Here is a 14,815-nt window from a genome sequence, read left to right as displayed (position 1 = left end):
GGCACTTTTACCCAAAAAAAAAAGAAAAAAAAAGCCGCAGAGTGTAGGAGGCATCGCGTGAGTGTTGCGCAATAGGGTATGGTTTGGAAATGCTTAATTGTTATTTCATCCATTATTCTTATTTATTGAATGAATGAAGGAGAAGCGTTGCCTTCAACGAGTGGTGGGACGGTGACGTGCGATCCAGTGCCTACATATACGGCGTGGCCAGTGAACTGTTGTGCAGCGCCAGCAGTCGGTTTTTACTAGCAGACGCTGCCTGCGCCGGCGTTGCGAGGCTAAAGAGGGGGGGGGGGGGGGGGGGAGTGACAGTTGGCACGAGAGGCGAGGCGCGAGCATGCGCAGTGGGGTATGCGAGTAGGTTCCGCATTTAAAATGGTGACGTAAGCCAAAGAGACACCGTAAAGATTAGGGACGTCGTGATGAGTTGGCGCTGGACAAGGTCACGCTAGCGGGACCCTCAAAGCAGCGTCGCCACCAGTTCTCTCACTGCACGTTTTATAAGGAGTGATATCCTGGCACAAGGGCGGCAATAGCGCCGTTATTAGGCGTTGTGAAGGAGCATTCAATGCGGGAGCACCAGTTGCCCTGCTTGCTGTTTGTGTAGATTCAGCCATGCGCGCGGAAGACGGCGCCCTGTTCGTCGTGGAAGTATACATTATGGTAGTAACTTTCGCGCAAGTAAAAACAAAAATTGTGTAAAGGCACAAGAGGCTAAGCTTTTCATGCTTTCACTAATAGATTGATTATCTATAGCAATCAAGTCAAAGAATGAAAGCACAGCCCTTATTTTCAGAACATCACTTCAGCTCAAGCAATACACAAAACAGAGTCTACTTAGGCGCTAAAATGCCTTCAGATACTGAGATAACACATATATGAGAAAAAGTTGTTATACGACTGGTGCCTAAGTATGCCAGAGTGGACAACGCTAGCCACTAGCTTTTGGAGCGCTTTACGAAGCAAAATGAGAGTCTGTATGCGATGCCAACTCACTGCGGTGGAGTCGGCGTCGGCAAGAGTCGAGATACGGCCGCTCCGTTTCCTAGTGCCTACTTCCCTCTCGTCGACAAACAAGGCGACCGCGCGCGTGTTTATATTGCGCGTATACACCTGAGGAATGTATACAAGATGCCGCCGTCGCACTATACAGACCTGTCCCAGCAGTGCCCAGCACTTCTTTTCTTCTCCAACCACAAGTTCCGGCTGCGCATTATGAACGCAAGACGTCATCATCGCAATGAATTTGGAAAACACACGAAACGGCCACAATTATGAGTAAGGAAGCAAGAAAGGGGGGTATAAGAGTCGGCGGAAGGTGCGGGCACATGAAACGGTAGTAGTTTGTCTCAAACACTTGAGGCTTTAACATGAAAGCGTTTTATGTCGGGGTCCACCACGGCCCCGCTGACGTACTTCCGTCACGGAAGTGACGTTTAAAAAATATGCGCTAGGAGATTTTTTTTTCCTTTTTTAGCAGAAGCAAATCGTATTTGATCGCCGATGTAGCACTGCCCCAACATGTGAGCGTGGATATCATCATCGTAATCAGTCTATCGAGTGTCCATTGGACCACAAAGGCCTCTCCCAATAATCTCCAACTCGTCGGCATAACCGGCATACCCCCCATCGCGACATCCAGCTCACTTGAAGTAACAATCTCCGCGTAACCACTGTTTGTAGCAGTCACGCCCAAAAAAAAACAGGCGTCCGCAAATGCATTCACAAAGGACCCACGGGACAACGATGAAGCGGCCGACCAGCGAGCGAGACAGCGAGAAGGCAGTCTTTCTATTACGGGAAATGTTCCAACGCACCTCGCATTGTACGCAGACACACAAGATGAAACACCCGTTCTTGCTATAGCTGCTTTAAGCGCGCGCCTCGCCCCCTTTGTGATCACGCTTCGGTATAATGCGGAGAAGCATAGATGCGGGAGACCCGGAGTGATGGATGGCGCCTGGCTCGGAAGTCGGCAGCTCGGAAAAGGAGACATCATCCAAGCCAAGAAAGCGCTGACCAGTGGCACAAAGGGCATCAACAGGTGCGTCCTCCCGCGAGAGAAACAGCGCGGAACACGACGCGCTGCAAGCGCATGAAGTTGACCGACGAACGAGCCGGTGTCCACGGCATCTAATTTCATTTTCGTTTATTTGGGCATTTCACAAAATGTCCACCAAGGGGCGGGTAGAGTCTCTGTTCCCTGTTTGGCCCGCTCAACGTGACGCACTTCAGACAGGTGCGGCAAGACAAAACACTTAAATATACAATAATGTACCTCGATGTACATTGTTGTATATCTCTATGCCGTACATGCATAGAGATACACAACATAGAGATATCTCCATGCCATACCTGTATATCCCTTGCCGTACCTGCCTGAAGCAGAGATATGAAGTACGAAATCGGGGAAGATCAAGATTCTTGGTCAGTCTATTTTCCATCTCGCTACACATGATTGAGCACGAGGTCGACCGTCACGTGGTCAACCGTTATTTGGCGTCCGAGTACGTGAACCGGTCCACAAATGAGAATGAAAGCAAGTGAAGCATCGCGTAAATATTAATGCGTTACTAAGATTTTATGACAGAAACGTGCGAGAAGGAAAACAAGCAAGGTTGAAATGCAACGTTTTCCTTTCAAAGTGACAGACTACGCATCCTTTAAATATCACTACAGCGACTTGTACGCTGTGTTCTGTAGGCTGAAACTTGAAGCTTATAGTGCAGAAACTAAGCCTAAATGCATGCACCGCTTCTCCGAGGAAAACGGTGAGCCCTAGTTCAATCAACAAAAGGCAGACTCAGAAAGAAAAAAGGAAAATCGGCGGGCGTAAAAATAGCAAAAAAAAAAGTTGTAAACCGTGACCACAACGCGACGCAACAGGCGAGGCATATCGCTCGGAGAGGCGCTCAACGAGCCGCACTCAATGCTCCGATGCGCCGGCTTCTCGGCTCGCCCTTTTGAAAGAGCGCCGATAGGGACGAAAGGGCTCGGGCGGCCCACGATCGTGCCTCTATTGTCATCGTTCTCGCGAATGGCCCCCAGCAGCAACAGCCACGCATTTTAGGGGGGGAGACGCGACCCGAAGCCGATGCGAAAGCGACAATCGATAATTGGTGGAGCCAGTCGGGTGGAACCGGCGCGTCCCATTCAGAGGAACCCGCGCCGAGACGTCAGCGCCGCTACAACGACGTCAAGGGGCCACCTTTTGTTCTTGGCAATCCCCGCACGACACGCCAACAAAAGCCGCCGTTGCAATGCCATTCGCTCGAGCATACTTATGTGTTTTTCTTACATCTGTGCCCCGTTCGTGTACGAAGCATCACCTCTCATCTCAGCCAGCGCTTGCTATTCGAACATTTACGCCCGAACCTGTTATTCTGTTCGTTATCTCGCGCCGGTATTGTGTACCTTTTGTATCCCTCGATATTCTGATCCTTCCGATGGACAGAGCGACGATAAAAAGGACTCATCCTTTCTTGGAGCGAGGGAGCCGCGCTGTTCTTTCCTACACTGCCTAAAATGATACCCCCCCCCCCCCGCCCCCCGTAGCTTTTCGGGTCCGCTTTCTATTTGCCAAGCCGGTCGGGTCGTAGAGGCAATCAAAAAAAAGTTCGGGCAGAGAGAAACAGCGGCAAAAAAAAAATTGTTCATGACGTAGCTCGCGCTGACGGTGAAATCGGCGCTTCGTTAGCCGGCTGTCGAACCCGCGCAGTCGCGGAGCAGGAGGACTCCTTCCAAAACAAACGACGGCCGAAGAGGAAGAGCGCGCGAGAGAGGCGTGCAAGAAGAAGAAGAAAAAAAAAAGGTCGTCGAGGGATGCGCCAATGGTTCGTTCGAAAATAGCAGGCATTGGCCACCGGCGCTCGAACGGATCATTTGAGATGCACACAGTGGAACTCAGTTAGGACGGCCGAGACAAAGGGGCGAGCGCTGCCAGCCACACCGATCGAGGCCGCCACTTCCTGCCCCGTCGTTCTACCGACGACCAGTGATCACCCGTGTGCAGGCAGGCGCGCGCGGCGCTTCATCATCGATGTTGCTCCACGCATGGCACATCACGGCGCCGCTTAAGAGGTTCCCTACACGTGCTGTTCACGTATAGCCACGATGGCAGCGATAAAGAACCGAGAAACAAGCGTTCACACATATCGATAACAAAAACCTTCGCGCTGTTTCTCTCGAGAACAACAAGGGCAGCGGTTATAAAAGGACAACAAGCATACGGAAGTTTGTCAGTAATTTCCTGTGCGCGTAGTGTTGCGAGCGACTAGTCACGCTGTGACTACTTGCAATGCGACTGAGTACTTAGATATGCGATAGCTCGGTTACACGTGAAATAACTCGGCGTTTAATTTTGCATTCGTCGACCTGATCTGTCGCCGTGAGGGCATTCCAATTCGTCTCACGAGCTCACCTCATGATGTGCTCTCTTTTGCACGAGCGAAATTGTTTGTTCCCTTGTTGTACGCCTATAGAACGACGCAGTAGCTCCTACAAGGAGACCCACTGCGTAGTCTGGGCCGCTCTTAACAGCACATCATGTTTTGCCTCGCGCTCATACCTGCTAGGCAGCCTGCATAGACCAACCTCCATAAAATGCGAGAGCACCGACAACAGACAATCGAAAGAAACCCCCCGAGTTTCTAAACACCAACTCGGAAGTTAATAATAATTGTTGGGGTTTAACGTCCCAAAACCACCATATGATTATGAGTGACGCCGTAGTGGAGGGCTCCGGGAATCTCCGCCACCTGGGGTTTCTTTGTGCACCTTAAATCTAAGCACACTGGCCTCAAGCATTTTCGCCTCCATCGAAAATGCGACTGCCGCATTCGGGATTCGATCCCACCACCTGCCCTATAGCCTCTAGACCACCATGGCGGCTCAAGTCGGAAGAGAACTTTTCATTTGTGTACGGTACGTTTGCCTGTCACTAGCGTACTTTGGAGACACAGTAGATATGCCCATGGAAAGAAAGAAGCCTCCAAACAACAGTTGTGACCTATCGCACTAAAGTGCTTCAAATGGTTCAGTGGAGCTGAAGTCAGGCTACGAGATCATTTCACTCATTGGAAAGGCAACGATAGAAAAATTTGAGTATGGCGAATAAAGTAAAGGCAGGTAAACAGCTCTACAAGACCAAACAAACATGCTGCCCCAAAGCCATACACCGCGGTGCCTTTAACTCAGACAAGAGTTCGGCGAGTGCTCTTTATACCACCATGAGCGTAGCACGAGAGTCTCAAAGGTGAGACGCGATGCACGAATCACGCGTTCAACAAGCCGGGCGACACGAAGCTACCAGCCCGCTCGCAAGCTGCTGCAGCTGTATACCACGGTCTCGCGAGCGCGGAAACCAAAAGACGCCGTGGTTGCACTGCTGAGACCGGTGCGAGAAAAGACGCCAGCGTGGGTGGGTGGACGCGGCGGGCGAGAAAAGCGAGCGAGCACACAGCCGGCCATTTCCGCAATCGAAAGAGAAGGAATCGCGAGCTTCGGGACCGAAGCGCACCACTCGACAGGCCGAGACACCCTCTCCGACGCCGCGCAATCATTATCGGCCCCGCAGCGCAGGAAACGCGTCGCAGCGAGCCATTTCCTGAAATCATTACACCTTCTCGCTCATCCTCATACTGAACCGTAAGAAAGGCACACACGCACACGATACTGACGTATATAGACCCTTGCTAGTCGCCCCTTCCGCTTCGCAGCTCCTTGCATGGGGAATGACACCATTTGGAGCGAAATCCATAACCATAAGAAACACAACTCAAACATTGTAACTTAGAAGTGTGGCAGCTTGGGCTATAGTTGGTATGGCATGACGATAGTTATAGCGCGAGAACAAAACGACGACACAGAGACAAGAAGGACACGAAAGACACGTAGCGCTCGTGTCTTTCGTGTCCTTCTTGTCTCTGTGTCGTCGTTTTGTTCTCACGCTATAACTATCGTCAAACATTGCGTTGACAATAGCAGCTGCCAAAAAAAAAAAAAAACGTACAAGGTCCACTCGCGGCGTTTCTACGGAATAACTCCGGCTTGATCGACTAGTTCGTTGGCGTTGCTCGCTTTGTACGAGCACTCCATGGGTGCGTTCCACGAGGCTTAGACTGGTGGCACATGACACATCGATTGAAATATAGCAACCACTCCCTTCTTATCAAAGCGAATATGCGATGTTCTGTGGTATTAGACCGCTAATGTTGGATCATTAATGGTAGACGATACTAACATACGTGCAGCAATGAGGAATGTTTACTTGATCGTCCAACAAGAGCACATCTTTCAGCATCTCTCCTCTCCCCTCTTCTAATTTTCGGCATATAGAAAAGAAGAGAGATCGAAATTCGGCGAAAGGAAGCTATGAGTGCTAACATGGAAGACGCTTCCACATGGGATTATATAATGATTGATACAAATGGGTGTATTGACGGAAAAGAAAGCAGCATCGATTCAACTATTATAAACGTCATCAAAACGCGCTCACCACTAGCAGTAAAATTGACAGTGGTTTAAAGTGGGCGGTGAAAGCTGGGTAAATTCTGGAACATAAATCGATTCGTTTGCTACACCAGACTAGGGGAAGCATCAGTGAGACAAGAAGTGAAGAAAGGAAGATGTAAAAAAAAATACAGAGTTCACTAGAGTATTCTTTTAAGAACCAAAAGTATGGCAATGTACGCGTTCGCTGTCAGCCGAGCTTTAACGCGCAATAGCAAGTTCGTGGAAGCAGCATCACTGCTGATGTAATCAGCAACCAGAGATTTGTGACGAGACAGTAGGAAGAAGGCAGCCCTTTGGCGAGCATTCAAATGCTACGCAGCCGACATCTACTACATGGTTCGATGGCTTCGCAGAGACCTTCGGCAACAAAGCCGTATTGACGAGAGTCTTTAGCGGCACTGCCAGCTGGCGCAGCTCATTCAGCACAGCCACATTTCAAGCAAAGCGGCCACCTACGACACCGACCGAGCCGTCGCGACGCTTGTTTCCACGACGGAAAAGAGAACAGCAAGCATTGAACGGCAGTCAACGAGACGCGTAAGCACGGCGGCGGCGGTGAGGTGAGCTGGCGGAAGAGGTCGGCCCATTCATTCACGACGAAGGGGCAACAAAAAGAAATAGCGCCTCAACAACAACCGAGGAAGAGGCAAGTACGCGCCCAACCTATACGAGCGTAGCGCGGGCCACGAGAAAACGAACGAGGCAGTGACGTACGGCGCCATTCACGGATGCCGTGAGCATGCGGCGGTTTGCGAGACGACGCACAGGTTTGTGGTTGCGTCGTTCGACAGCCGCAGCCGGAAACATCCTCCTCGCCCGCGCACCGGGTGGCGATACGTCAATCGACGGAAATCAGGCAGCGGGGAGACGGACGAGCGTTCAATTAATCACGACATCCCGCTGCCTCGGCAGAGAGAAGGGGTCGCGAGGAGACGGACCTGCTTGGCGACAACGCCGAGCCCCCCCCCCCCCCCCCCTCGTGCATCTTACAGGACGAAAAAACTTCGTGATTAAATGAAGCGAAGGTGTAAACAGACGCTTGTCCATCTGCAAGCAAAGCCGACGCAGTGACCACCATGATGAAAGAAACAGAGGAGAAAGTTTTAATAATGTCCGCCAGATTACTGGGCTGGAGAAGATTACGGAGATACCATGTCTCTGGGCAGATTCTCCGGTCTGCCGGATCGCCTAGAATTGTTGTTCCAGGCCAGAACTGATCCGCGCTGTCAGTCGAAATGCTCGAAGGCCTTCATTGGAGGCCACGACACCAGTATTGCTGATTAATGCTGGACATATCCATAGGATGTGATCAAGCGCGGCTCTGGTATTACAGCACTCAAATAGATTAGTTATAATTCGGGATATATGGGGCGCATGATAACGGGTGTGATGAGTGAAGAAAACGACAACGACGGAAGTGCGGGGCAAGGCGCGTGTAAGGTGCGCGTGAGTGTCAGCGAATCAGCTGATGACCTGTGGTGGCCCATGGAGGTGGCGTGCCACGATTGGGCCACGGGCGACCATCACGTGGCAGTGGGCTTTGTGGCTGGGGACGAGCCGGAGCAGCGGCAGACGGGAGACAGCGGGCCGAAGCATCGGACGCACGTGATCCAGGTTCCGGCCAGGGAACGCGGCCGTCCACGCTGCTGCCGTCCAACCACCAGCTTGGGCGGCATTGCCGGCACGAGTGCTGCATCTCGGGGCGCGGCCTGGCCTGCTGTTCTCTTCCTTGCCGAGGGCATCGCGGATCTCGGCGAGGCGTCTCCGCGGTCAGCCGTTGAACACAGCGATGAACGTGGCCTGGCTAATGGTCACGGTTGCGTCGAGCATCGCGTCTCGGCGCACGCTCTTCGCTGGACGGGCTGGCTATTCCCCGCATGGAGCATCGCGTCTCCTATGCGGGTTGACTGCTCCGTAGTCGCACCTACGCCATCATGCGCCAGTGTCACCAGAGCGTCGCACTTCGGCAAGGGACGAGCGAGATGTTCTGCCGGGCGAGACGCGGGCGTGTGTACGGAGGACCATGGAGCCGGGCGAGGTTCAGGGTGGCCGAGGATTCAGATGCCAGGGGAGTTGCTGCCTGAATCGAGGATCGCCGAGTGGTGCCGAGCCGTACCGAGCGACGCGCCAGCCTCGGAAGTGGGCCGCGAGCTCACGAGGTGCGCACCCGAGGGTACCTGGCTGTGCCCTGGCCAAGGCGACGAACGCCGGTGAGTGAGCTGCCGCACCGCAGCTGTAGCGAGCAGAATTTCAGCACGGCACAGACGGTGCTGTGCTGGCCAGAACCCGCACGTGGAACCGCTACGCCCGGAAGGTGATCAAAAGCTTGGAAACGAGGTCCGAGGTCGCGCTGGTCAAGGCATCTCCGCCACTGCAGCTCGAGAGTTGAGGCCACGAAGGCAGACGAAACGGTGTGCCGCTCGAGAGGACGAGTTCCTGGGAGCGTTCCTGAGCCGGACGTGGGACCCGTACGTGTCGGCCAGGTCGAGCTCCGGCGTGTTCGCTCGGGGTCGAGTCCGCCGGCCGGTACAAGGTGCAAGGACGGGGCCTGCTGAACGGCTCCATTTATTGTGATGAGTTAACGGACGTTCGTCACTATGTTTGTTGATAGCGGACGAAAAAGGATTAACATCAACAATGGATGCGAACAAAAGAAGCGTTATATTATACACTAGAGAACGAAGTGGCAGGTGAAAATAAAACTATATGTCCAACCCTACACGCCACGCGTCACGCAACATGTACGAGAGTCAGACCTCTAGCATGCGGAGAGCTCGCGGCTACGCTTACTCCGAGTCCAGCGCGTAGAGTTCTCAGTTCGCAAGAGAAAAACGCTGCCTCACAGTTTGGGTCCCCGTCGTCCCGACATGATGCGATCGTCGACGTGCGTGAGGGCAAAGGTGGCACGGCTGGAGCGGCTGGAACGGCTTACGGCACACGGATGCGCTACCGTGTGCAGCGCCGTTGAGTCGGACGTCGCGGCCAACCCAGCAGTCAGGGTCGCAACTCCGGAGGTCCTGGACCAGGCCACGGCTCACGACGACCACACCCGGTAAGCCTCGTCCACGAACCTGCTCCCGGCCACTGCACCCAGGCAGGAGCCGTTCGGCAGGTCTCGGCCATGGACCTTGAACAGACACACCGGAGCTCGACCTGGCCGACACGTACGGGTCCCACGTCCGGCTCAGGAACGCTCCCAGGAACTCGTCCTCTCGAGCGGCACACCGTTTCGTCTGCCTTCGTGGCCTCAACTCTCGAGCTGCAGTGGCGGAGATGCCTTGACCAGCGCGACCTCGGACCTCGTTTCCAAGCTTTTGATCACCTTCCGGGCGTAGCGGTTCCACGTGCGGGTTCTGGCCAGCACAGCACCGTCTGTGCCGTGCTGAAATTCTGCTCGCTACAGCTGCGGTGCGGCAGCTCACTCACCGGCGTTCGTCGCCTTGGCCAGGGCACAGCCAGGTACCCTCGGGTGCGCACCTCGTGAGCTCGCGGCCCACTTCCGAGGCTGGCGCGTCGCTCGGTACGGCTCGGCACCACTCGGCGATCCTCGATTCAGGCAGCAACTCCCCTGGCATCTGAATCCTCGGCCACCCTGAACCTCGCCCGGCTCCATGGTCCTCCGTACACACGCCCGCGTCTCGCCCGGCAGAACATCTCGCTCGTCCCTTGCCGAAGTGCGACGCTCTGGTGACACTGGCGCATGATGGCGTAGGTGCGACTACGGAGCAGTCAACCCGCATAGGAGACGCGATGCTCCATGCGGGGAATAGCCAGCCCGTCCAGCGAAGAGCGTGCGCCGAGACGCGATGCTCGACGCAACCGTGACCATTAGCCAGGCCACGTTCATCGCTGTGTTCAACGGCTGACCGCGGAGACGCCTCGCCGAGATCCGCGATGCCCTCGGCAAGGAAGAGAACAGCAGGCCAGGCCGCGCCCCGAGATGCAGCACTCGTGCCGGCAATGCCGCCCAAGCTGGTGGTTGGACGGCAGCAGCGTGGACGGCCGCGTTCCCTGGCCGGAACCTGGATCACGTGCGTCCGATGCTTCGGCCCGCTGTCTCCCGTCTGCCGCTGCTCCGGCTCGTCCCCAGCCACAAAGCCCACTGCCACGTGATGGTCGCCCGTGGCCCAATCGTGGCACGCCACCTCCATGGGCCACCACAGGTCATCAGCTGATTCGCTGACACTCACGCGCACCTTACACGCGCCTTGCCCCGCACTTCCGTCGTTGTCGTTTTCTTCACTCATCACAACGGGTTTCATGTATGTTTATGTTTGTAGTTGACGCCAACGTACGATCACCAAACATTATAAACGTTTAACTGAAGAATGACCGTCATTTTGTGCTGTTATTTGCTTCCTTGTCAGGTTTGAACTATCTATAAGACCGGGAGGCCTGTCTGTAAGAGTTCTCTATGTGGACATTCAATGCCGGGACAACTTGAGAGCAAACGGACCAACGCCAGTCGTAACCGCAGCTATTGAACCCAATCCAATTAACGAGCTCCGAGATGGACCGCCCTTTTGAGGAAACTTGCAGGACACTGCCCAAGGAATACTGCTGTTTGCAATATCCGAATTGTCACCAGCGTCTCGATCCTGGAAAGACTTCAGTACAAGACCAGCTGTCGTTCACTGGCCCCTTATCTCGAATCCCCTCCACTCGGGTGAATCGTGCACAAACACCTCTCCGAAGGCACACCTCTCCAGCCAAACTCATCTGACTAGCTGCGTGTACGCTCGACGTGACAGTCCCTGGTAAAGAGCGAGGAAAGATCGCTTCCTCGCAAGTCGTGCACAACGCCAAAGCCACTCGCTTCCGCGCGCACGCTGCGACCGCCCACGTGCACTACCAAGAGCGACGCACAGTCTCGGTATACGGCCGCACTCGAAGCCAGCGAGCCGCCGGAGACGGGGCGAAATTAACGTCGATCAGATGCCTATTCTGTCGGAACGGAGCGCCGCAGCTCTGGCGCTGCGGCCCACCGACGCGGCGCGCAGATCCGTGCAACCGCCGCCGCGTAAAGACAAGGGCACGCCGAAGGCTCTGCGAAGATCGTCGAGATGTTGATCGATCACCTTCAGCGCGCGCGCCGCGCTCTCTCCGATTGTTCCGGGCATCGTTTATTGCCGCTTCTTCCCAGGGCGGTGACGCCGCCAGCACCGACCAAAGCACATATGTGCACGCTCCCGGCGACTCTCCCATCTAACCTCTAGCGGCTCTTTGCTCAGCGGTGCAGTTCGCGATGTTCGAGGGCACTATAATCGAATGAGGCTACTGCGGCCGAAGCCGCGTTAAGACATGCATGCGTGTTTGAAGACTGTCTGCTGCGGAGCTAAATTCCAAGAAAAGGGGAAAGGGAACGATCCATGAAGTGGCAGCAGCAGCAACGCACGCTGAGAAATGTAAAGTGTGTACTCTTTGCCAGTTCGAAAAGGCCTGCATGTTTTGAAAAAACAGGGCTTTCTGAACTCACAGGCCTGCTGATAATTTTTATATGAAACCGAAGGCAACGCCGTACACAAGACCCGTCAAAATACTCGGCAATTACAGCAATTAACACGTTCATCGGAAAGATGTCGTCCTACCACTTGAAAGCTAGTTCGACTTTGTCCTCATGAACCGTCACTGAAGCAGTACCTCTTCGCAATTGAACAGATGCAATGCTCGTTCGTTTTAAGCATTCATTCTTTAGGGGAGACATTGATGCGAACAACGTGCTACTGGCGTCGATTGCAAGCGAAAGTCAAACCAAAACGGTAGCCGGTACTGCCTTAATGCATGCATCTGGTGGCCGACATTAATTAAGTTTACGTTCCGCATATCGCTGGTAGACGATAAAGACTAACGCCGTTAGCTACAAGCTTCTTTGTCGTCCATTCGCAGCGCGCGGAAAGGACACGTTCCCACACACCCGAGCATGCGTAAGAAATTGCTGCATCATAAAAGCCGTTTTCTCATTCCAAATAAACCACACTGGTCGCCTGCCACAGACAGAAATACAGAAATTCTGTTTGTACCACAGTGACAATACGCAATACAAGGCAAGTGTAAATCCACAAGCCGAGTATCTACAAAGAAAACAAAAACAAAACGTAATAAGTAGACTGTATAACGGTAAGGGAGGACCAAGTAACCTTCCACAAAAACTGCCTCAGTGAGGAACCTTCCGGAATTGACGGAACAGTCGCAATGAAAGAATGCTCAGACATTCAGACCTCAAATACCTATCACGCCAGTCTAATCTGAATGTTATCGCCCGAGCAATCTCGGTAAAAGGAAACTTGTCGAAACTCGATCGAGCACTCACATAGGGGCTTACTATGTAACGTAGAAGTTTTGTCGTGCGCGGCCACAGGACGCGACAAATGATGCACAAATCTCACCTCGCTGTGGTGGGCGACATAATACTCGGCGCATAAGTCACTCACTCGGCTATGTTTATTTACGTAGGTGGCTACACGTGAACTTCAGATCGAGCGTGAAACTGACTATTGTGCCTGTGAGAGCAACCCGCTAAGAACTTTCGCGAGATCTCGCTTCTCCACGATGAGGGTCTTTTTGAGCAGAAACCCAAGCGATGACGATCGCTTATTGGGCCAAAGGCTATAATGTCCTGCAAGTGTTACTACAGCAATGTGAGATCGACGACACGGAGCACCACAAACAAATGCGCTTTATCAATCGCTGGAAAGAATTCTTCTTTGCCACTGCTCTGGACCAAGAACAGTCGCGCAACTTGGGTGTCGCCGCAATTCACACATGCACGCGGCACCACATTTGCATGTGCGCGCGTGCGCATGCGTGTAGCGCGAAAAAAATAAATAAACGCTCGCGACTGTGAATGTACACGAGAAAAGCCGTGCGAATACGAAATGTGCACCGGATGTGCCACGAACGTTAAATGAGCAATTGGAAATAAAAATTGAGGCATATTGCTGCACTGCTCGCATGCGTGACGACCAAAAGAAAACTTACCACTTTAAAGTCTCGGCTGAATTCGGTGTTCTTTCCCTGCAAAGACAAAAAGAAAAGGCAAGTCAGTAAATTTGAATTTTTAAAGCAATTTAAAGAGAGAGCAGTAACACACGAGATGTAAAAATGTTAGCAGAAATATGATTCCCGCTCTGCTGTCCTAACTTATCCGGGTATAGTGTAGGTTCGCATCCAGAAATTATTCCGAAATTATTGATTGATGATTGATTCGTGGGGTTTTAACGTCCCAAAACCACCATATGATTATGAGAGACGCCAACCACCTGGGGTTCTTTAACGTGCACCCAAATCTGAGCACACAGGCCTACAACATTTCTGCCTCCATCGGAAATGCAGCCGCCGCAGCCGGGATTCAATCCCGCGACCTGCGGGTCAGCAGCCGAGTACGAGTACCTTAGCCACTAGACCACCGCGGAGGAGCTTATTTCAAAATGAGCAAGCATACAACAACAACCGTATTTACAATATGCGCAGTGAGTATGATGATTGAAAATACATCGTCAACTGTCGACTGTACACATTTGAAGATGTCTCTGTAATTGTAATGCTCACTGTACGTATTGTAAATCACAGCACCCCAAAACAAAATTACTCGACGTCGCCTCAAAAAAAAAAAATCAAGTGCATGCCACTCCGACGCACATAAGCAATAGAGATGCAGCGGGCAAAGAGAAGCCTCCGGTAAATTTCGTACATGTGATCACACAATCAAAGCTCATGCCAGCACTAAGGCGCAACAGGACGAAAGTTTATACTGCCAGCCTACTACTGTTTCGTAGTTGTCCATTCAAAGAACGTTTCATACAGGTAGTGCTATCTGTTTTTAACAGCAGCACTGTTTCACTAACGTTTGTTACGTTTCTTAAACAGCAGCACTGTTTAACAAACGTAGAGCAGCATAGAAAAGGTACCGGCGAGCGAGAGTAAGCGTACTAAAAGTGGGAGAAGGGGCCGTTATTATCAGTCTGTGCACGTTCGCCCCACGTTCCCATCACGCTCGTGCAGGAGGAGTGATCCGGTCGGCCTGTCATTCATAAACAAGGCCCGAAGAAGTAAAAGAAACAAAGAACGAAATCCCGCGCACCACGAGGCGTCGCGATAGCAGACGCGGACAGGCGACGGCGAAAGGGTCGCCTCGACGGCGGCTGACTTCGGAAACGAAGTCAGGCGGCATTCGAGGCGGCGGCAGCCAGGACCGTTTATTAGAGCCGTATATTTTCCCTCCTCCGCCCGGACAGACGTACAGTCGTCGCCAGTGTCACGGAACACTCTCCTGAAGCCGTTCCTCCTTGAACGGCCGGACCAC

At 53.0% G+C, this 14,815-nt stretch overlaps 1 protein-coding gene across 4 annotated transcripts in view; it reads right to left on the bottom strand.

The window, feature by feature from the left end:
• The window catches only part of LOC119186379 (AT-rich interactive domain-containing protein 3C), a 236,714-nt gene that overhangs the window by 101,163 nt on the left and 120,736 nt on the right, over positions 1-14,815 (bottom strand). For all 4 annotated transcript variants that reach the window (XM_075893212.1, XM_075893219.1, XM_037435017.2 and 1 more), the window contains one exon: positions 13,492-13,527. In XM_075893212.1, the coding sequence (XP_075749327.1) occupies positions 13,492-13,527 (36 nt within the window). The remainder of the gene's footprint in view (positions 1-13,491; positions 13,528-14,815) is intronic.

The sequence above is a fragment of the Rhipicephalus microplus genome, chromosome 1, assembly GCF_043290135.1.
Source record: "Rhipicephalus microplus isolate Deutch F79 chromosome 1, USDA_Rmic, whole genome shotgun sequence".
Classification (NCBI taxonomy): Eukaryota; Metazoa; Arthropoda; class Arachnida; order Ixodida; family Ixodidae; genus Rhipicephalus; species Rhipicephalus microplus.
This window is presented reverse-complemented; position numbering and strand designations above follow the sequence as displayed.